General features: G+C 39.7%; 1 protein-coding gene across 4 annotated transcripts in view; it reads right to left on the bottom strand.

Moving 5' to 3' along the window:
- Window positions 1-7,646: 7,646 nt before the first annotated feature.
- Window positions 7,647-23,994, bottom strand: part of kcnh1a (potassium voltage-gated channel, subfamily H (eag-related), member 1a) — an 82,396-nt gene continuing 66,048 nt past the window's right edge. For all 4 annotated transcript variants that reach the window (XM_034184252.1, XM_034184254.1, XM_034184253.1 and 1 more), the window contains 4 exons: window positions 20,941-21,140; window positions 17,866-18,118; window positions 13,675-13,871; window positions 7,647-9,484 (listed from right to left, as the gene is read on the bottom strand). In XM_034184252.1, the coding sequence (XP_034040143.1) occupies window positions 8,618-9,484; window positions 13,675-13,871; window positions 17,866-18,118; window positions 20,941-21,140 (1,517 nt within the window). In that variant the 3' untranslated portion in view covers window positions 7,647-8,617. The remainder of the gene's footprint in view (window positions 9,485-13,674; window positions 13,872-17,865; window positions 18,119-20,940; window positions 21,141-23,994) is intronic.

Here is a 23,994-nt window from a genome sequence, read left to right as displayed (position 1 = left end):
GAATAATGGTACCAAACATGCTTTGATTTCCATAAACTTTAGTATTGTCACATTGTTTTACATCAGAAAACGTAGTAAAAATTAGTTAATATAATACTTTGGTACACATAGTAAGTATAGCAGACTGAAATGATCTCTCACATAAATTTAACCTGTGACCTTCAGCGTAGAATAAAAGAGGCGCTCATTCTTCTCACTCAGGGTACGTGGAGGCCTCAGCGTATCGGAATGTGAAGTATAAATCTGCTCCTCTAAATATTTTTAACACTTAGATGGTGCAACTAAGGCTCAGTATGTAGTAAAATGTGTTCCGTAGTTAGACTACTGGGTGTAAACATTCTGCCTGAATAATTTAATACACTGCCTTTTCTTCCACAAGCTATTTTATGACCAAGGAAACCTGGTTCAACTCGTCACTACATATCCCATAGCGACTGATGACCAATTTCAATTAGTTTTATTTATACAGCACCAAATTACAACAAAGAATCAGAATTGAATTTATTGTCAAGTAAGTTTTCACATACAAGGAATTTGATCTGGTGAAGGAGAAGTAAAGGAGTCAAATAGACAAATAATCAAAACGAGACCAGACTCAGAGGGGTGAACCTCTGCTGCAGCCATTCTAACAGAAGGTTTTTACAAAGCTTTACTAAGCTGAAGCAGAAAAACCAGAATAGTTTCAAAAACAGTGCATTATTGAGATGAGCCATTGGCACCACAGGCAGGACGTGGTGAGATAAATCCAGCGCCAGTATCCATCCATCACATTATCAGTCGGCCACAGCACAAGCTGTTCTCATGGAAGAGTATATTCTGTCAGTTTCAGCCATGGCATCTCATGGTCAGTCCAGCACGCTGTGGTGGATGAAATTACTCCAGGGAGGCGAGGCACGGGCCACACAGACTGACATGTGCCTGGCCGGAGGTGAGCCCCTCTGCATCCCGGAGCGGTCGGTCAGCCTGTGTGAATGAAACCTACAAGTCCGGAGGGGGGCGAGAAGCGGGCTAAGGTTAGACGATGATAGCATACAAAGTGTGGCTTTACCCTTAAGGTGTTCCTGGTTAATGAAACTGCACGGGGCATCTCACCAAAATGGGACGTCCTCCGTTCTTTGTGAATTACATTGATCTTGACATGCAGCCGGCTGCAAGACCGGAGCTCAGGGGCCAACCTTAGCCCTCTTCTCACTCCCTCCACTTCCAGCTTTCACTTGCTCAGCCCCACCAACCACTCAGGGATGCAGAAGGGCTAAACCCTGGCTGGGCGCATATCAGTCTGGGTGGCCACGTGCTATGGAAGCACATTGTATGGAAGCTGGTAATAAAAAAAATTACACACCTTATCTCGTAATTATGAGATCTGACTAAACTGGCTCAGCCTACCTGTTTGCTTGCAAATAGTGTAGATGGGTGTAGACACCATGCAAAACTAAAAAAGAAGAAGAAAAAAAAAAAAGGTCAAAGGACAGACAAGCTCCTAGCGAGTTAACGGCCATTCACCAGTAGGCTCGCCGGTGTCTCTTATCTTGACCTATGACTTAATGTGGAATCAAGGTCCTGATGTAGCCATTGTGGCCTCGGACTGTGCACGCGAGTTGCAACTCCTTTGCACACACTGTCTTATGAATGATGTTCAGACATTTGCCCTTGGATGGGAGGAGAGCAGTCTGTAATGGTGTGAAGACCTTGGAACAGAAGAAGCAATCTGCTGAGGAAGAGACGTGCCAGACGAAAGGCTGCTGAGGCACTAAAATTAGGACAGCCTCGTGGGTAGATGTTGGTGCAGAAATCATATGGACTACCATGCTCATGTTGAGTGGCAGTGATGATGATATCATCCTGGTATGATGTAACTACTACTACATGCCTACGGCGTATTCAAATGTACTGTGGACTGTGACATGTTTTTTACCTCCTGTACAGTAAGGTAGTATGACTATTTGGACCAATATGTCTTTTGAGGCACAATCTTCAAAATGAGAGAATAATGAAGAATGAGCCTAATTATTTGCTAGTCATGCTAACAGTAAAGTTCTTGCCTATGAGCATGATTATTTCATTCCGTCTATATAGTACCTCAATTTTTTTTTAACGTCAAATAGGAAAGATGTCAAACAGCTGAGATAATAGAAAACCAAAATAAAACAAATTTATGTTTTGATCATGTTCAGTGGAGTTTTTTGTGCATGTGTAACTTCACAACATTGTAATGATGCGGCAACTTTAAAAAAAAAAAAAACTTAACGGGCATCTTCTTGGCAGTGATGGATTTATTCTCCTAAGGAGGAACCAAACCCAGTGACTGTGTTGTCACGTTTTACATTCTAGGCACTTGCGTTACACATCCGGGTATTTTGCATCATCTTTTGCCCACTCTGACCCAGGATTGTGGAAAAGTCAGAACTTAATTGAGAATGACTTATGAATTTCAGTTTAGTTCTTGAATTTACGTTGAATTTTGAAATTAGGTGGCAAACAAGTTGCAGAATCACATTTCTAAAATTTTGCACAGCCCTGCTTTGAATGTTCGTACTATGGAAGCAGTGTAGAAAGTGTGCTTGGTTTTGTGATTAAATAGAGCTTCTTCGAGTGCAGTTAATATGAAAAGAAAGCAAATAATTACTGAGTTTCAAGAAGCTTCACATTAAAATTACTGTATTTAAAACTCAGTCATGTCTGTAGAATATGAAAGTGTCCAGTTTGTTTTTTTTTTTTTTTGTTTTGTTTTTTTGTAAGTTTGATTTCAGAAACAGACTCCTGCAGCGGACTCTAACCGTACAGCAGGGCACCTTACATGCACTTTTTTTTTTAAATGTATTCCTGTTGAAGTAACTGTGAATGCATTGTTTTAATGTGGAGTCTGTTTTTCAGGTTTTTCCATTAGCCGATTTCTGTTCTTGGGGATTATCACATCCGTGACACTAAGCAGGATCAGCATGTTGGGTCAGCAACCAATCCTCTTAAAGAGCCGCAAAACTCCGAGGTGTATCTGACATAAGACCATCAGGAGAATTGGTCTCCCGAGATACACTTTACATTTATTTTTGTTAAATTTTGTGTTAAAGTGCCCCAAAGTACACAAACAGGATACAGTATATAGAAAATATTTATTATCAATCATACATTATATCACAGATTTTAGCATTGTGCTTGAAATTTCTAATCACGACATATAGGAACATAATGTGCATTAAATATAAATGACTAAATTCAAACGACAAAAAACACTAATATAATGGTGTGTGTGTGTATAGAGTCAGGCCCATACGTATTTGGACAGTGACGCTTTTGCTGTTTTGTATCTGATGATTACAGGAGTTGAAATTAAACAAGACGTGTTTGTGGTGCAGCTTTAATCCAAGGTGTGAGTGAGTGAGAGAGAGAATGAGAGCAAAATACTGTAACTCAAAAGTGGCTGGACACATTTTCTCCTGGCATGGTGGTGGGACTATTACTTGGGTTAGTTTAAAAATTGAAAATCAGACATTTATGGACCTGAATCTGTGTGATTGTGTGTTATAACCAGGCAGCTTTCTGGAGCTGACCACAAAAATAGTTGTGCGTTTGTCAAGAAGAAAGAGTATACTGTGTATTTATTTAACACTGCTCTCGCTGCAGGGATCATGGGGCAGTTTTAGGAAGGCACAGTGTTTGCATGCTTTTCAGTACGAAACGCAGGTAATGACATCAATATATTTACGTACAGTAAAAATGTCTTTCACAACTACATATTGCTCAAACAGCTCATCATTCAGCATTCTCATGCACCTGCATCCCATTTTACTGTCATCTGTTTATGGTGTTTAAAACACATTTATTTATGTTTAAGCAGCTGGAAGTTTTGTGTCTAAAAAAAAAAGAAAAGGTTGGTGCATCTAGATAAAGAAATAAAATGTGAAATGTTATTTGTTGATTTTCATCTTTTTTTTTTTTTTAGAAAAGGGTAATTTTTGGTCATTCATTATTTGATAAAAGCTTCAATTTAATCTCAGCTGGTTTATAAAATGTCGCCGTTAATTGAGGCACTAATGCTCAAAATGTTGAAAATATTGGCATTATAAACATGATAAATAGCATAATGACTGTGAAAAGCCATCCAAAAAAAGCATTACAATATTTCTGGGTTGTGTTGTTCAAAAGGATACACTAAAAATCTTACAGCTTCTGTCATTCATGTGTCATTGGTGATGTGAAATAGTCATTTTGGTTCAAATGGGGAAACAAAAATTGTACAATAAAAACAGTAACTCCAAGACCCGCTACAATGAAACAATGTGAGAAATTAAAAAAACAAATCTACACATTCCTTAACATTTGTGGCTTCAGTGTAATTAAACCACACTTATTGATGCCACTAATTATATAACTTTCACATTAAATCCTGTCAGCATTAAAGATAAAGTACAAAGTGCATTTTTAAAATGTTTCATAACAAATTTGCTGGTTCTACAAAGGCATACTGTATTTATTCGAGTATCTCTGGAGACAATCTGGTTGTTGTGGATCAACCACAGAGTGGATGCAGTGTGCAGTATGTCGGTGCTGAGCTCACAGAACTGTTTTTGTTAATTTTTGGAGCTAAAACTAGACGGCACTCAGAAAGCAGGTACCACAATGCTCTGCTGTCACTTTCTTTTTTGAGGCAGATCTTGGACCCTGAGCATCAAAATGTAACAACTCGTTCTTGAGCTGAGGTCCATCAGTCAACAAATTTTACGTGAAATGAACACTCAGGTGGCACTAATTAAACGTCACCACTGACAGCATTTTTGTTGCACTTCTTTAAAAATATATAAATTTAATGATGTTCCATAAATTGTAGTTTTAGGAACGCTTCATTTACAGCTGGTTGCAGACTAGATGTGGACCTTTGACCATTTTCACGGTGTACCACGGTATAAAAATTTAACAGATAGGAAGTTGTTCCATATGGATCAGTCAGTGCACTCAGAGCACCAAAAACCCACGCGTAATGAAAGGGGTGAGAGAATATTTCACTTATTTACAAAACAAAACCACAAATAACAGCAATTTAGAGGAAGAAAGCTGCCTGTGTGTTTTTGAAGACAAAAAGGGAGTAAAAACTTTGCACCACCCACAGTTCTTTGCTGATTTCGAAATAACATTATTGCAAAATTTAAATTAAAAAGGAGCAGTTATATTAGCAAAATAAATACTCTAGCCTTGCTAACAAAATAGAAAACTCACTTGTATTGATGAAGTAAGATTAGTGTTTCGTTATTTTGCTTTTGTTTTATGCCACTCACTTTGGCCCATATTCAAAGTGAAACATCTCAAGCGATCAGCAAGCGTTACAGTTTGGCTGGTGAAAGGTTTCTGTCCAATGTTTATGAATCCCCTGCCAACACCATTAAGGGTCCTGTTGCTCCAGGATGGTTTGCTTCCGTCAAACATCAGTGGTTAGTACCACATCATCAACACAAACTAAACAAGCGACATTTTCATTGTCAGGAGGATTACAAAGTGTGTGTGAGTGAGAAAGAAAATATGAGGGAAGTAAATCCTAAGTGTCATCACAATATGTAATTGATATGTACAATATATCAATTCTTTAGTCAATGATACAATATTTGCCGATATGTCACAAAATCCGCCACGATTCTTCTGATTTCCGGGGCCTGCGGTCAATATGTTGCAATATCGTAAGCCTGTTATCTGCAATGTGCGAGGCCACTACCACAGTCCAAATGTTTAGGAAAGAGGTGCACAGCAACAGTGACACTGATGTGCAGTGGTTATTTCCAAACGAAGGCATAACGATGTTGATGGCTGTTTTCACTTTGCGTTGATTGGATTGTATGCTGCCACACGAGTGTGCACATAAACACTGTGTATTGCTGCCCTAACCGTGTCATTCCAACCTGTGTCCAAGCTAGGTCATCTTCAGACTTTTAAAGACTAATTTTTTTTTTTGTGAAAACAAACCCCAGAACAGTGGCTCAAACACTAGCTGTAGAGAAATTTTCATTCTCGCTCCACTCCCACTGCCTCATCTTGTTCCTTGTCTGAGTATAAGATACAAACATGTTAGTAGTTCTATACAGACATACTTCTGCGTTTTTATTATTGTTTTATATTTTAAGTACTTTTACAGTTTTGTAGTGTAAAATGATAACATCATAAAGAAGCCCAGAACTCCAGTTCTAATTAACAATAATCCATGAGAATTAAAAGAAACTCATGAAACTGCAGCCAATAGCTAACTTATTCTGGTTTGTGTTTTCACCACTATGCATACACTCAATTTGTAAAATTTTCCAAAATTAAGTTGAAGTCATTGAATGTTGTGATATCTTCATACATTATGTTTAGTTTTTAAACACCTTTAATACATAAGTCCAGTATAATAACTAAATATCTGTACCATAAACGAACAACACCTAAAAATTGATATTTACCACAAAAAAGCTCTTTACGCTCTCGTTCTTACTCCTGCACTCGTTATATTCAATTAACTTTTTAATGCAGCAATACTACATTCATTTGGACATATTTGAACAGTATCATTCAGAAAAATTTTAAATTAAAATGTTTTCTTATTCACTTACATTTTTTCAAAACTTATTTCAAAAGTTAATATTTTCTTTAGGATTAATCCCAAATTTAATAGTAGCAGTACAGTATAATTACAAATGCATGCATCATATTCCAATTTTTGTTTTTAAATGTATTTAACTTATTGTAACTGGTTCTGAAAGTCTCATATACATTATTTAATATTGTTAAACATCCAAGGCTGAATAGAATGTTACATTCTGGAAAAAAAATGGATGATATATTGCTTTTGAAAAGTATGAAGTAGCATCCAGATGCTGGTGGTTTTTAAAGACCCGTAGAAATATTATAGAAGTGTAGCCGAAAATATCTTTATATTTTGTTACTCTTAAAAGTAATTTTGTAATTGTGAATTAATCACAAGTCAAGCAACCACAGTCACTTATGTAACAAATAAATTGTTTTTTTGTTTTTGTTCTACGTATATCTCGTTGTATGTCAACTTTTCCATCCTTCTGGATGAATGTGAAGATGAAACGGGACAAACAACTGCAACTGTACATTCTTTAACTGTAAAAATAATCATCTCAGAGGTCTTTGCCAATCCGGACAAGGGGGGAAAAAAAAACAAAAAAAAAAAACTGCTGGAACATCACAGAATGAGATGTGTGGAAAAAAGCTTGTCCCATCTTTGATATTCTGGGCTGGGCTCTACACAAAAATAAGATTTGCTGTGTTAACAAGTAAACTGCCCATAAGGACAAGGGACGCAACTGGAAGTTGACGTTTAGCCATCAGCCCATCTCATTTTCACCAAAACATCTCAAATTAATAAACAGCCACAATCTTACCTCACATTTGAACAGCTTTTGTCACCATCATGCGGTGATGTGAGCATTTCAGGGCTTCTCTTAGGTTTCCTACTTTTAACACAAAATTAAGTAAAAAGGGCATTTATAAATGTCTTTTTTTTTTGGCAGGCAGGCAGGCAAAATTTTGACCTCCCAGTATTAATGTGTAAAAATGTCCATTTTGAGAATTTTATGGTGCTCGTGTTTTAGGACGCGGAAGCTTTTACTGTACGGACGGACAGCAATTTCTCTTGACAACCACAACTTACAGTTGAGTAATATCCAACCAGGCATTGTTTATTGTTTAAGTCACACAATCAAAGCAGCGCAGCATTGTGCCATCTGCTTTACCGAATTATGCATCACCAGACCTAAATCTGTAAAGCTTTAATATACCTGTAACGTTACAGTCCGTGTGTTTGTACAGGAGAATAAGTATGCGACAGCAGCCAGTGGGGAAACTTGCTAACTGCTGTTAAACTACTTAACTATTACATTCCATTTTTCATTTTTTTCATTAAACGCATTCATTTTAAGGAAGTGCTGCCTGAAGACATTTGATAAATCGGATTGCTTTGCCAGAGCTGTCTGTGTATAATTCATGATGATACTGGGGGCTGGAATAGCAGCGGAGTTCATCAGTTGTTGGAAGTTTCGACATTTCCAATGACCTTTTACAGGGTTGCTGCAAATAATGCAAATGACTGAGTCCCTGGCTTCAGTTAATTAAATAGGCACCATTTGCATTTTGATGCATAATATGTCATGCAGAGGACTCTTTCTTATAGAAATGATGGAATAAACCAGTGAATCATGCCATCTACACTGGAGCAACAAACACAGTCTGTCTTAGACTCACAAACTTTGTTAAGAATTGAATGTTTTTGGACTCGAGCTAAAATCGATAACCGCAACACTGATTTTGCTGTTATAGTACAATTTAAAATAAATATAAACTTATATACAAGCATACAGCTGTCAGTTATGTCTGTAACCTTGCACCAAACCTGCAACTGTAAAACTCCAAGACTTTGGTTTTTGCCTGGACTTTACCACAATGTCCGCTTGTTAACACCAACACGTACACCTGAGATAAGGAACTGTGGGTCTTAAAGACCGCAACGGTGCCCACTCTGAACAGTGTGCCGAATGCAGCCTCAGCTATCCAAGTAATCTGGATATTACTGGACTCCAGCTGAGTTCATGGTGTTCTGTTGACCGACTCTTCAAAGCGCTCCTTCCATGCTTTAAGAGAAAATGTCGTCTTTGTCCAGTTCTGGCGAAGCTGGTCTAGAAATGTCAAAGAGCGGCTGTGGCGAGCCAGGAGGGGATTTCCGTGCTTTGAGGAGTTGAAGTGCTTCTGTGAGTTGCGCCTCCAAGCCACACATTCGAACATTCAGGTTTTTAAGGTCGTCTTTCAACTCCAGCTTCAACTCCTGGAGCGAAGCCTGAAGCGTTTGCTCTGGGATGGGATAGAAGGCGTGCCGGATCTCCGGCTGGACTGGACTGTGGTCCTGTGGGGTACTGTGGAACTCATCTGCTTTGTCCAGGCGCAGGTCACTTTTGGTGATACCGCTGTCACAGGAGTCAGTCTTCTTTAGTGTCGTCTGGGATTCATGCACCTTGGTCCGTTCAGGCAAAGTTTCCATGGATTCGGCCTTGGACACTTTATTCCAGTTGTCGGCTTTAGCTGAGGCCTCTTTGAAGCGACCCCAGCCTTTTACTTTGACAGGTTCTTCAGGCCGGCAGCCTACAAAGGAAATGGTGGAGGGCACTTGGAGCATAACCTTGTCTGAAGGGGCACTACTGGGTGGTGATGAAGACAGTGGCGATGAGGATGAGGGTGTTGCTGGGCTTTCCGTGACTGTGACAATACTGGTAGGAGCAACTGTGGATTTATCTAAATGTGCATCCACGTACTCGTGGCCCTTCTCGATATCGTGTTCACGCAGACTGCGTTTCGTAGTTGCCATGCGAGCTTCCTTCTGCTGTCGAAAGCGCTGGAAGAGTTTTCGTACAGGGTGGTCTGGCGGTAAATTCAGTGGCGCTTCGTTTTTACGTCTCTGCCGCTCTTCTTCCTCTCGTTTCACATCGCTGATCTTTCGGAAGATGATCTAGAAGAAAAAGTACAGACTTTATAGCAACCAGTCAGGAATGATCACCAATAATTTGTATACTCAGAAATGTCAGTTTTTAACAGCAGCTGACACTGATGATAACACAACGCCTGTCAGATATATCACTTCTTCAGGTGAATAGCGTATAACTGCATGATCATATCTGAGTGGCTTATTGACTGTTTGGTGTGAGGACAGTTGTCTAGTGTCGGGCTCAAAATGCATGTGTGCTCTGTAAATGTCAGTGCTATTCCCACAATACAGGGGAAAGTTCATATTGTGCCTCAGGATTCAGCAAGTGACGACACGCTGCTTAACATGCAGCAGCTATTGGACAACAGCTTTTCAAGCATTATTACCACCAGTTCTGAGTAGGGATGGGACGACTAGTCATAATAGTTGACTACGACTAACTAACATCCGACCAGTAGGCTGTTTTTTTTTTTTTTTGGTCGACTAGTCGAAAGCCATTTATTAAGTGTGTGAACCTCGGCAGGTGAATTAGTCGGCTCAAACAGGTTGTCTATGCCTAGTAAATGAATGCTACTACTTTTTTTTTGTATTCGTGATTTTGTGCTTATATTTGTTAAAATAAATGTCACATTTGAGTTTCACATGAAAACCCGAAACAAGCTTAACTCATTCAATGTCAAATTAAGTCACCGACTAGTCGACTAATAAGTTTCATTAGTTGTCTCAACCCTAGTTCATGTAGCCGTTATCGTTGTAGAGGGGCAGATATGTGTAAAATATCACAACAGTTGTTCAGCGCACGATAAAAGCACTAAATTTTGCATAGACATCGTTTGATTTATTTTTTTAAACTGTTGTTATTATGCCATGCTCAGGTTTTCCACTGAGTATAATAAATAGCAAAATCCAAGATAGCAACCGTGATGTTCTGGGATATCTTCAAAGTTGTCTGTCTTTAGTACTACAGTTGTGCTCAAACGTTTACATACCCTAGCAAACGTTTGGGGGGGTTTTGGCCATTTTTCAGAGAATATGAATGATAACACAGACTTTTTTCACTCATGGTCAGTGGTTGGATGAAGCCATTTATTGTGAAACAACTGTTTACTTTTTTAAAATCATAATGACAACAGAAACTACCAAAACTACCCTGATCAAAAGTTTACATACCCCTGAACTTAATACCGTGTACCACTTTAACATCAACGCAACGACAGCTTGGAGTCTTTTGTGGTAGTTGTGGACGAGGCTCTCTGATGGTGAAGCTGCCACTGAATGTGTCTTGGACTTTATTTACATCAGTTATGAAGAAATACAAACAGCATGGCACTCTGTGGTAAATCTACATGGAGTAAATAGTTCTCAAAAACTATCTACTACCAACAAGGTACCCAGACAACCCAGAAGAAATTATAGGCTTCTGTGGCTGTGACTGGAGAAATTGTGCACAATGCAAGCTTTGCATTTTGTATCACCAGTTACACAGCTCCATGATGAAGTGGTACAGAGGAAGATTTTCTTAAAAGGAAGACCTGAAAGTTTAGCTGCAAATTGCCAGAAGGTACATCTGAGATGCAAGCCTAGATTTGATCTGTTTTGATGAGAGAAAATCCTTCTCACCTCTACTCCACTTTGAAGCTAAGAGTGGTGATGCAAAACTGGTGGAATTCTACTTGAGACCAAATTGATCGTGCAAACCCAATGACAATATCAATGTCATGTTGCAATTAGAAAAACTCCAGACAGAAAGACAATATGGAGGATTGTAAAGAAGTTTCAAACTGACAGAACTGTTGACAATGTTAAAGAGAGATGTGGCCGAACCAGAGGAGCGGTGCACATACTGAGCACATGCTTCAAGATGACATATGACAAATATCAGTATCCAAGAGATTTTCTATGGCTTAATTTTTGTGGCACGTTTTTTGGGACACCCTGTATGTATGGGGAGAGAGAGAAAGAAAAACTTTCTGAAGAATTGTCCTTCTAACATGACAAAATGTTTCCAGTTAATTTCCACTATAGGTCAGTCTGTTTCTGTTCATTCATTAATCAAGTTCACAAACTGCGCTTGAGCCAGTGTGGAAGTTATTTTTATGCTCCTGACCTATTAAGGTTGGGGGAATGATGTCAGAAGAATGCTCTTTCCAATGATGTGTGCTACCGCTAATCCAAGATGGTGGCTATGGCAGCCATTTTGAATTTGTTTTTTGTTAAATAACTTGAGAACGCTTTTGGTGTTTGACCTGAAAGTTTATGTGAGGTTTGATCTCTATGAGAGAATGGTTCCTTTCAATAATGGGAATGCCCACTCCAACTACATCCAGGTTGGGCACATATACTATGCATTGCTCTTGTCTTAATTGGTCGGCCCATCCGTCATTTATGAGGCTGAAATTAAATAAGCACAAGCTCAAAGATTATTGAGGAAAAACAGATACAAGTCCACATCCATTCTTCTCATCACTCACATAAGCAGTGTTTTTGAGCTTTAAAGCATGTGAATGCAGGTGTGTCATGCTGGATTTCTCATCGAAAATGCAGCGTCGCCATTTCCATTTGAAAACACCATTACTAGATTTTCTTGCTGCATATATTTTGGTGAATAGTTAAGTTCATGCAGCAGAGAAGATTGCCTCTTCGTGTAGGTACTCTTGGGCAGGGCGACTGTATTATAAATGAGGTAATGACTTGAAGTAACAGCCACGTTCTTGATGTTACAGCTGTTCATTTGTGAGAGAAGGATGTGGGAGTGACTTTATGTATGGGATCTGTGTAATGTGTTTTTGGATCTGGTAGTAGCTCTGCCTGTTTACCCTCAGATGAAAAATCATCAAATATGAATGTTTCGGGTTATTCTGGCCACTCAGATACTTTTGTTTTTCTAAATGTAGAAAATGTACATTATCTAAATGTTCTATGTGTTTGGTTCTTGAAGCAACAGCAAAAGTTTGGAATGAAGAAAAGAAAAATGGGGTAGAGAGCTTTGAAGCACCCGAGGGGAAGAAAATAATTTGTGCTGTTGAATAATTCTTGTGCACAATTAACAGCGGACATTTGTCACCATCATTCCGTTGGCTCTGCTCCCACGACATTGTTAACGACTACTTTTATACGGTTTAATATTTTCTTTGGACTGTTAAAACAGCTTTGGTTATCTACTTTCAAGTATTTTAAAGTTTGATGACTAAAAGTTTAAGCCATATTGTACAGGTTATTTCATTTGGTCTAAGACATCTGCTGGCATGCAAACCTTGGCACCGGTATAGAACATTTGCATGAATTACTTTTTTCACTGTCGCACTTTTCCCTGAGGAGGAACAGTTGGGAAAAGTAATGCAATCTGTACGTGTAGAAAAAGTGTACAAAGTGATTCTGGGCAGAAAAGTACAAAACATCACAATAAAAATGTAGTAAGGGCAATCACTTTAAGTACAAGTACTAGCAGAGTTTTAAATGTGATTTTTTTTTTTTTACATTTATTTAACGTTGGGGGTCTACATCTGAGCACATTTTATGATTTATAACTAGTAGTAGGTGCATATTTTTTCCTCCTCTTGTCTGTGGCTCAAACCACAAAGCATATAAACAACTTTGATTTTCAATTAAAGTTGGTGACCTTAAACCAGGGGTCATCGACCCTGCTCCTGGAGATCATCTGCCCTGCACGTTTCCAGCTCTCCCTGCTCCACCCACTGCTAAGTGACAGTGAAGTGTTTTCAGCCAATCAAGAGCTGGGAACAGCAGATTAGCTCTGGCTGCAGCAGGCTTCCATGGAAAACATCCAGGAGGAATTTTTTTGTCTTTATTACCAGTTTTCAATGCGTATAATGACCCTTCATCTATTCAAATGCATAATGTACATGGTAAAGAGGTATAATTTCACAAAAAAAAAAAAAAAAAAAAAAGATCACAATGCAGTTAGGGGAGGCGATGGTCTAGTGGTTAAAGCATTGGGCTTGAGACTAGAGGATCCTCGGTTCAAATCCCAGCCTGACCGGAAAGTCACTAAGGGCCCTTGAGCAAGGTCCTTAATCCCCTAGTTGCTCCCGGTGTGTAGTGGGCGTCTTGCATGGCAGCACCGTGACATTGGGGTGAATGTGAGGCATTAATGTGTAAAGCGCTTTGAGTGTCTGACGCAGATGGAAAAAAATCCATTTTGTCACCTCTCCAGGTGAAATGAACGCTGTAAATTGACTTAAAGTTTGACTCACCCTTTTGCGTAGGTTGTAAGTAAGCAGCAGATTTCGTGAGAAATGGTTGGCGAACGCCGTGTAGAATTCCAGCACCTTCTGTAAAGCATCGCGCTTAATGATGTGAAGGTCACAGTAGGTCAGCGCTCGGACGTTGGCGCAGGCTTGAGCCAGAGTCACCTCTTTCCAGAAAACATCCCCAAATACGTCCCCCTTACCTGTAAAGAAAGATGTATTTTAGATTTTTTTTTTTTTTAAATAATGTGTTGCTGCTGTATTTGTATGCATTAGACATAATGTGACTTAATGTTGCAAACATCCTTAGAAAGTTAAATGTGATATATTTATTCTGACAGTGCAACTCAAATCATCACTAAGAAAGTACTTCTTATCATTTTTGAGGAACAAGGTGTAAGATGTGATCTGAAGCAGAATATGAGGAATCCCCAAAAGCCACACACTGAATTACTTTATCTGATTATCAGCAACAACTAGTCGTGATCTTCAGTTGTAACATTTGATTCCCAGCTAGAACCAGCTCACACGTCACGCTTCTTTACCTTTAAACCTTTTATACATTTGAAAAGGTCAGTGTGACCATAAACCAGAAGAAGCCATTAGGCTCAGAATTAAAGTGATCTTATCCGTGATTTTCATTTCAACAGTTTGGTAACATGCGTTGATGTTGCACATCATGGCATCCATCACACCATAGAATCTCCCTGGGTCCTGGACGTCAACCACCCAGAAGACAGCCAGTCCAACTCCACCTCTCCACCATAAAGTAACTATCTGCTGCAGCCAGGTGAAACGTGGGCGTCCCCATGGAATTTTAGCTGCTGGGGTCCACAACACTTATGCAACCGCGTACTAGATCATTTCCAGATAAACACTCCACATGGCCAAAATGTCACAGCTGACGTTAAGTCACAATTCATGCATTTTGAGTGTCCCTGAATAACTTTTCCTTCCAGTGGTACCCAAGGATCCTCTGAAGAGAACTAGAACTAAAGACATCCAGTTGTTGCCTTAAATCACTGGTTATTATCCAAGTCTCACAACCATACAGTAAGACCAGAAGAAGTAGGACCAGGCACTGCCAAACACTTCTGTCCAGTGGCTTTATGATGCCATAAGCTCTTTCAGGCTTGTCTTGATCTCAAGGAAAGAGGATCCAGAGACATGAGCATCACTGCCAAGATAAGCGAATCTCTCTACAAGTTCAACACTTACGTTGCACACAGATACACTTCTGATGGCTGAATTCAGGAAGTCTTTGAAAGTCTGGATCTTAGTCTTGATCCAGGAGAATCACAAACCCAGATGCTGTGGAGATTATCAGTCATCCAGGTTATGGGATCCAACTAGGTCAGGACAACAGGACTTTTGTTCCTTGAAGACATCTTCAAGGAACCAAAAAAGTCCAGTTAACCTGACAACCTACCTGGACACAGATTCCTTGCTCATCTTCTCAAGTGCGGCAATCAGGATGTCCATTGATTTCGCAAAGATCACAGCATCATCCACGAAGTCAAGGTCAGTAATACTTTGAATAACATCCGACTGTTTCCTTGAGGGACTTGAAGGTCATGTATCTGGCCTTTGCAGGTGTAAAAAAAAAAAAAAAAAAACTTTCCAGCTGCAAATGTACTGAACAAACTTATTGATATTCTGATGAATGACCGTGATTTTGAGCTTGTGTACCACTTGGGGGCTACAGACGGGTCCAACGGAAGATGAGCAGCAGTAGTCAGAAGAACAGATGAGACGCTCCTTGTTTGCAAGTGGGCATCATATGTTGCCATGTGCCATTAAGCTAATGAGGATTTGATTCACAGTAGAAACTTGTTTATCACGTGATGCTTCGTTTTTCGTGCCTACACCTGCCGCTCCCCCATGACACATTGATTATTCTAAAAAGGTAGCAAGAGCATAATATTGATGTTGAACAGCATGCTATCCATCACTCACCGAATCACTCATTTGACAAACCAAGTAAAAACAAAAAAACAACTATGCTGCCCAAATTCAAGTGTAAGCAAGAAACTAAAGATGTGTAAATTTGTACTGAAGTCTTCCTCATGAGTAATGTCAGAAAAACAAAGACCCTTAAATACAGACAGTTCCCAAATGTATGATCCATCCTCTATTGAGAATTTCGGCTGTTTGAAGATAACATAACGCTGAGCGGGTCATAATCAAAATGTTACTGATGGATCATGTTTCCATGACAAACAAATTTGTGTCCAAACGCTCACTCAGAAGCTCCCCAAAGAGCTCAGCTTTCACTGCAGTCAGAAATGGCCAATAAAGTGCTGATCACAAAGAAAGTAAGTAGGCGGAAGAGGGTAGATAACGCAATAAGATAACAAAAACACTTTGTTCCAATCATGGCAAAGCCATTATGCCACAACAGTGCAGGAGACAGAATGTAGAACGAGTTGAACACCATGAGACTGGAGCCATAAAGAAATGTATAAATTACGTATATCTACAAAAGCAGCTGAAATGTGTTTCCTCAGGAGGGTGGCTGGCGTCTCCCTTAGAGATAAGGTGAGAAGCTCAATCATCCATGAGAACCTCGGAGTAGAGCCGCTGCTCCTTCACGTTGAAAGGAGCCAGCTGAGGTGGTTCAGGCATCTGGTAAGGATGCCCCCTGGGCGCCTTCCTAGGGAGGTGTTCCAGGCATGTCTAGCTGGAAGTAGACGCCGGGGAAGAACTAGGACTAGGTGGAAAGATTATGTCTGGGAACGCCATCGGGATCCCCCAGTCAGAGGTGGTTAATGTGGCAATGCGCAATACAGTGTCCATGTTGAGTGAATGCAGAAGTACCGAGGGTAATCACTACAATGGGCTGACATGGACCTGTTTTTGGTTCACTTTTTAATTAAAATAATATTATTAATTAAATTAGAATAAAACAAGAGTTAAATTTCTTAGCTTCCTGGCAGAAATAGCAGGGCTTCAGGATCATAACACCCGGGCCTAACACTGACATGGAAACACACTTGCGACTCGGCCATCGCTAAATACATCACAGTGCATCATGCAATGTAAATAAATCCACGGATAAATTCTTGTGATCTCGTTGACCCAAGATTCTAATGATGTGAAATTTCCAGCTTGGCACAAAATAATGCTCAGTGCACACTCTGGAGGTGACTGTAGGATTAAAGAGAGTGAATGCAAACATGCATTAACATGGCTGGTTACAATTTCTCATTGAGCAAATGTTAATCCCTGGTTTCCTGCAGTTGCAGCAGTGGATGCAGACACATGAATACGGCATTTTAGGTTACATTTTCTGCCTGAAAACAGCACGATCACACCGTGTCACTCGTAGCATTGAACTGTACGGCTTTTTGCCCTCTTTGGTAATGGCAGCGCATGATCCGTGGCAGCACACGGCCAGGCGTGACTCCGCCCTCTAGCTTCACTATATCCAACTCTATGCCTTTACTTCACATAGTAGCTATTTGAGGAAACTGTCTGCTGTTGTAGAGCTTCCGGTGACAGTGACTAGTCAAGCTAAGACATGGGCACAAAGAACAGCAAAATAGTTCTGGCCATCCGAGCGAAGATTTAAACAGTCACAGAACACTCTAATGAAAGTAACTGAGAGATGTGCATGTGAATGAGTGGATTCAACACGCAACTGGAGATACTGTACAGAGTCTGTGCGAAAATGAATTAACTATTTCCACCTGTGAAATGACTACTCTCGTCACTCAAAGCCTTTTGTTACTGATGTGTGTCACAGATTAAAAAATGTGGTTACAGGCAAGAGAATGGGACATCTGTTTTGTGTTATTTCTCCCAGCTTCAGGTCTGAGGTGCATTTAAAAACATAAAAGATCAATTTCTAAGCCTTATATCCTGAAAGATTACAATGGCTCATCTTTCGAAAGCTGAAGAACCTTTAACATCCTTTTAAAAAAACACACAGCTCCTTGTGCCTCTGTGGGCATGATGTCTGCAGACAGGTTTAATTTATAACAGTCAGATCTTTATGAAAGGTTTCACAGGGACGTGTTTTGGCACTGGAGGCAAGTGATGACATTTAGTGAGGTTTCTTTGATCCTGATTTCAATTTAGTCAGAACTTTTGGAACTTATGGAACTTTTAAATCCTCAAAGTGTTGTTGTGGAACCGAGTTAAAAAAAAATCATTAATTTAATGATTAAAACAACACATGAACTCACTTTAACTTACCTAAAATTGCCACCACCTCATCGTCTTGAATAACCTCCAGTGATCCCGAAACCACAAAACAAAGGCTGTCCACGCTTTCGCCAGCGTGGTAGATCAGGTCACCAGGAGCACAGTGGATGGTTTGAAACTCCATGGCCAGCGCTCTGAGGCACCCGTCACTGGCCAGTCGAAAAGCTGGGTGCTCTTTAAAAACCTTCCGATTGAGATGAACACAAATATCTGCCCTCATGTCCTTGGGGCATATCTGTAAGACCTGTCAACAACAGAGTGGAGAGAAAAAAAAAAAAAAATAACGTGAAGATAAACAAATCCATCAAAAAAACAACCTTGACGCAATGCTAAAACATAATGGTTTCTATTCTGGATCAGTCACAGTCTTTTGATCAAGTGCTGTGGAATAATGGTTCACTTGTTTTTGATCCAGGCCTTCAACAGCTCCCCGGACTGTTTCAGGATAAGGGAGTCATTGACGTTCCTGTCTCTGGGACATCAGCCTTTGAGGTCTAGAAATTATGATGTTTGGTGATGCTGATACCTCTGTAGGAGAATGGAGGTGAAGAAGAAGAAGTCTACAACTCCTTTGGACGGGATGCTAGTCCAATGCAAGTTACTTGCCCAGCCAAGGCTGGTTGCTCTCCTTTTACAGTTAGGTGGACTTGGACAATGCAGATGAAGTGTTTTGTCCAATAATACAGACAAGTAGCATGACCAGGAATCAAACCCAGGTCTACATATTGGTGGTTCAACTCCTGATCAAACTAAGCCACTAAGCTAGTTTATTGCAAATTCACTACAGCTGGATTCTGGACATGTGGGTTTAAATGGGATAGTGAGCATTCCCTGGCTTCAAATGAACTGGAGCTGCAAAAACCTAATTTACAGAGCATCCAGAAAATATTCACAGCACTGCACTTTTTCGACATTTTAAGTTCAAAGATGGCTAGCTTTGACCCATTTGAAGTGGTCAAAGGTCACATACTTTCTACACACTCTTTTATTCATTAGATCCATTCTTGCAACATTACATTATAGGGTGTAATCTCAGCCTAATGAACTTGTAGGACATCGAAGGTAGCTGACCTTGTCCTACTTTCAGGATCAAAAGGTTACAATTTATGTTGGGGTTGATCCACAAGGGCAGTATACTGATGCTACTACATGAACTGGCCAAGTGAAACTATATGTAGTATTTCCTTTATGCTCATACAGCTGAGGGTACTTTAGCATTGTGTTCTATATTTTTATGTTACAGCCTTACTCCAAAATGGATGAATTTCATTTTTTCTTCAAAATTCTACACACAATACCCCATAATAACAATGTCAAAAAGGTTTTTATAAGACTTTTGCATGTTTATTAAAAAATTTAAAAAGCTAAGAAATTACATGTACGTAAGTATTCACAGCCTTTGCCATGAAGCTGAAAATTGAGCTCAAGTCCATCCTGTTTCCACTGATCATCCGTGAGATGTTTCTACAACTTAATTGGAGTCCACCTGGGGTAAATTCAGTTGACTGGACATGATTTGGAAAGGCGCACACCTGTCTACATATAAGGTCCCACAGTTGACAGTGCATGTCAGAGCACAAACCAAGCATGACGTCAAAGGAATTGTCTGTAGACCTCCGAGACAGGATTGTCTCGAGGCACAAATCTGTGGAAGGGTACAGAAACATTTCTGCTGGTTTGAAGGTCTCAGTGAACACAGTGACCTCCATCATCCATAAATGGAACAAGTTTGGATTCACCAGGACTCTTCCTGAAGCTGGCTGCCCGTCTAAACTGAACAATCAGGGGAGAAGGACCTTAGTCAGGGAGGTGACTCAATGGTCATTTTGTCAAGGCTCCACCATTCCTCTGTGGAGAGAGAACCACCTCTGCAGCAATCCACCAATCAGGCCTGTATGGTAGAGTGGACAGACGGAAACCACTTCTTAATAAAACCCACATGGCAGTCCACCTGGAGTTTGCCAAAAGGCACCTGAAGGACTCTCAGGCCATGAGAACCAAAATTGTCTGGTCTGATGAGACAAAGACTGAAGTCATTGGTGTGAGTACCAGGCATCATCATCCCTACAGTGAAACATGGTGGTGGCAGCATCATGCTGTGGGGATGTTTTTAAGCGACGGGAACTGGGAGACTAGTCAGGGTTGATGGACAGATGAATGCAGCAATGAACAGAGGCATCTTTGATGAAAACCTTCTCCAGAGCACTCTTGACCTCAGACTGGGGCAACAGTTTATCTTTCAACAGGACAGTGGCCCAAAGCACACATCCAAGATGTCAAAGGACTGGCTTCAGGACAACTCTATGAATGTCCTTGAGTGTCCCAGCCAGAGCCCAGACCTGAATCAGAGAGAACATCTCTGAAGAGATCTAAAAATGACTGTGCAGCAACACTCCCCATCCAACTTGATAGAGATGGAGAGGTGGTGCAAAGAGTAATGGACAAAACTCCCAAAAGATAGGTGCACCAAGCTTGTGGCATTATATTCAACAAGACTTGAGGCTGTAATTGCTGCCAAAGGTGCATCAACAAAGTATTGAGCAAAGGGTGTGAATACTTATGTACGCTTGATTTCTAGTATTTTATTTTTAATGAATTTGCAAAAATTTCAATAAAAAAAACATTTATCATGTCATTATGGGGTGTTGTGAGTACAATTTTGAGGGAAAAAAAAAATCAATTTACGCCATTTTGGAATATGGCTGTAACATAACAAAATGTGAAAAAAGTGCTGAGAAGCCGTGAATACTTCCTGGATACACTGCATCATCTTTCAGTCTTAATTGCTGCATTTCCACCCACTCAAGTCATTTTATCAGCATCTGATTATAAGGCAACTGGTATTAAGTGCTTGTTATTATTATTTACACCATTATAAACACACACACAGACAGGTCTATCTATATCTACCTATCTAGCTAGCTATATAAGTTTTACAAAAAATGTCTTCCCAAACAATTTTGTCCAAAAGTGTGAAACTAATGATGTCAATCCAACAGTGTGTAGCCCGATAGCAATCTTGTCACGCGACGGACAAAGTGTGCTACAGTCGACAGTCTGACGTACCTTCTCTGTATCTATGCCTCGTGACATGGACCACGTAGACGCGATGTAGTCCATAACCCGTTCACTCAAACCTTTGGGCACTTGGTAGAGCTTAAGGAAGTCACGGACACTGTTCAGCATCTCATGGTAACGATTCGTGTTGGCGTACATCTGCTGGAAGATCGTTGTCACATTACCAAAGATGGTGGCATAAAGAAGGGCTGTAAAAAAAAGAATAAATGAATCATATCAGACGATAAAGAAGTTTATTTTTTGGTATTTAATGGATTTTTTTTTTTTTTTTTTTTAACAAACAGAAACGGTTAAAGGAGACTCCAAGAATGCAGATCATATATTAATAAACAAGCAACGTATATGCTCGTGCACATAGAGACTCAATCCTCACTGGAACCTTTGAATATTAAATTCATAATTTGATATATGGATGCACATTCTTGAACCATTCATAAAGTGTAAATGTTCACCAGGCAGCAGCACATCATGTGACATCTTCCTTCATCTACAGACTTTTCAAACTGCAGGGTTTTCAAAGGATTTGAATAATTTCAGTGCAGTGTTTCAAGTTAACTGACACAAATTCGCAGTACCGACAAAAAGGCACACGTTCTATTTTTTTATTCTGATTTTACTTTCCCTTCTGTCATGTGTTCCATCTTATATTTGCCCAAGTACTGTGCATCATGTTTCTCCTCACGTTCACTACTTTATTAAGTTTGTTAGCTAACGCTGACATGAAAAAAGTACCTGATATATAATTAGTGGCGTGCACTATATTTAGAAATCCAGTAATGTCCAGAAAACTTTCATCACAAAGTTGAATTGCAAAGAATCATGTGAACAGCAGCTAATTTTGAATTGTGCAAAGACCTGACGGCGGTATGATGACTATTAACCTAATCTCTTTGGTTACAACTCCTGACATACCCCTCCTACAAAAAAAGGCAGGGTGGGGGTAAAAAAAAAAAATTGTTATAAAACAGAAAAATTTTCAAAGGTGGAATTGGGCACACAAGGTTCTTGTGTGTGCTACCAACTGTTAATTTCTCACTATTATAAATCCGCCAGCCACAAATGTAATAAAGATCAAAGAGGGAAAAACATAATTATACTGATTAAATTATTAGTAATAATATGCGACTGTCGCCACTCTACAAAAAACAAACAACAACAAAAACATTATCTTATGATGCAAGTACCCTTTTAAAAAAAGAAAACAAGGACGATAAAGCATTGCATGTTTGAGGTGGTCGGGTGATTGAACTTGCATAACAGCAGGCATGTGCGTGGATCAAAGAGAAGTGTGTATGTGTGTGTGTCTGTGTTTTGTGTTCTCTTGGCAGTGGAGCTCTAATTAGCTGTGCTCGAAGGGACGGCGAGAGGAAACATGCCAGCCCCACATTTCAATTATCCTCAGATGATGACAGTAACCTGTGTGTGCACGTGTGCGAGCACGTGTGTTTGTTTATTTTTACAGCGTACAATCAAAGTGCTGAAAAACTGCACAGGGAATAATGCTAATTAAAAAAAACGCACTAGACTCCTCAAGGGAGAGGATCTAACTGCAAGTTTTGTCCTTTCATCACCATCTCTCTCACACACACACACACACACACAGTTCTGCAGCATTACAGTTACATTGTAAATTTGTTCATGGAACATAGCGAAATACAACCCCTGGCAAAAATTATGGAATTACCGGCCTCGGAGGATGTTCATTCAGTTGTTTAATTTTGTAGAAAAAAAGCAGATCACAGACATGACACAAAACTAAAGTCATTTCAAATGGCAACTTTCTGGCTTTAACACTATAAGAAATCAGGAAAAAAAAAATTGTGGTAGTCAGTAACGGTTACTTTTTTAGACCAAACAGAGGGAAAAAAATATGGACTCACTCAATTCTGAGGAATAAATTATGGAATCACACTAAATTTTCATCCCCAAAACTAACACCTGCATCAAATCAGATCTGCTCGTTAGTCTGCAACTAAAAAGGAGTGATCACACCTTGGAGAGCTGTTGCACCAAGTGGACTGACATGAATCATGGCTCCAACACGAGAGATGTCAATTGAAACAAAGGAGAGGATTATCAAACTCTTAAAAGAGGGTAAATCATCATGCAATATTGCAAAAGATGTTGGTTGTTCACAGTCAGCTGTGTCTAAACTCTGGACCAAATACAAACATGGGAAGGTTGTTAAAGGCAAACATATTGGTAGACCAAGGAAGACATCAAAGCGTCAAGACAGAAAACTTAAAGCAATATGTCTCAAAAATCGAAAATGCACAACAAAACAAATGAGGAACGAATGGGAGGAAACTGGAGTCAGTGTCTGTGACCGAACTGTAAGAAACCACCTAAAGGAAATGGGATTTACATACAGAAAAGCTAAACGAAAGCCATCATTAACACCTAAATAGAAAAAAAAAACAAGGTTACAATGGGCTAAGGAAAAGCAATCGTGGACTGTGGATGACTGGATGAAACTCATATTCAGTGATGAATCTTGAATCTGCATTGGGCAAGGTGATGATGCTGGAACTTTTGTTTGGTGCCATTCCAATGAGATTTATAAAGATGACTGCCTGAAGAGAACATGTACATTTCCACAGTCATTGATGATATGGGGCTGCATGTCAGGTAAAAACACTGGGGAGATGGCTGTCATTACATCATCAATAAATGCACAAGTTTACGTTGATATTTTGGACACTTTTCTTATCCCATCAATTGAAAGGATGTTTGGGGATGATGAAATCATTTTTCAAGATATTAATGCATCTTGCCATAGAGCAAAAACTGAGAAAACATTCTTTGCAAAAAGACACATAGGGTCAATGTCATAGCCTACAAATAGTCCGGATCTTAATCCAATTGAAAATCTTTGGTGGAAGTTGAAGAAAATGGTCCATGACAAGGCTCCAACCTGCAAAGCTGATCTGGCAACAGCAATCAGAGAAAGTTGGAGCCAGATTGAAGAGTACTGTTTGTCACTCATTAAGTCCATGCCTCAGAGACTGCAAGCTGTTATAAAAGCCAGAGGTGGTGCAACAA

This window comes from Thalassophryne amazonica, chromosome 13, assembly GCF_902500255.1.
Source record: "Thalassophryne amazonica chromosome 13, fThaAma1.1, whole genome shotgun sequence".
NCBI lineage: Eukaryota > Metazoa > Chordata > Actinopteri > Batrachoidiformes > Batrachoididae > Thalassophryne > Thalassophryne amazonica.
This window is presented reverse-complemented; position numbering and strand designations above follow the sequence as displayed.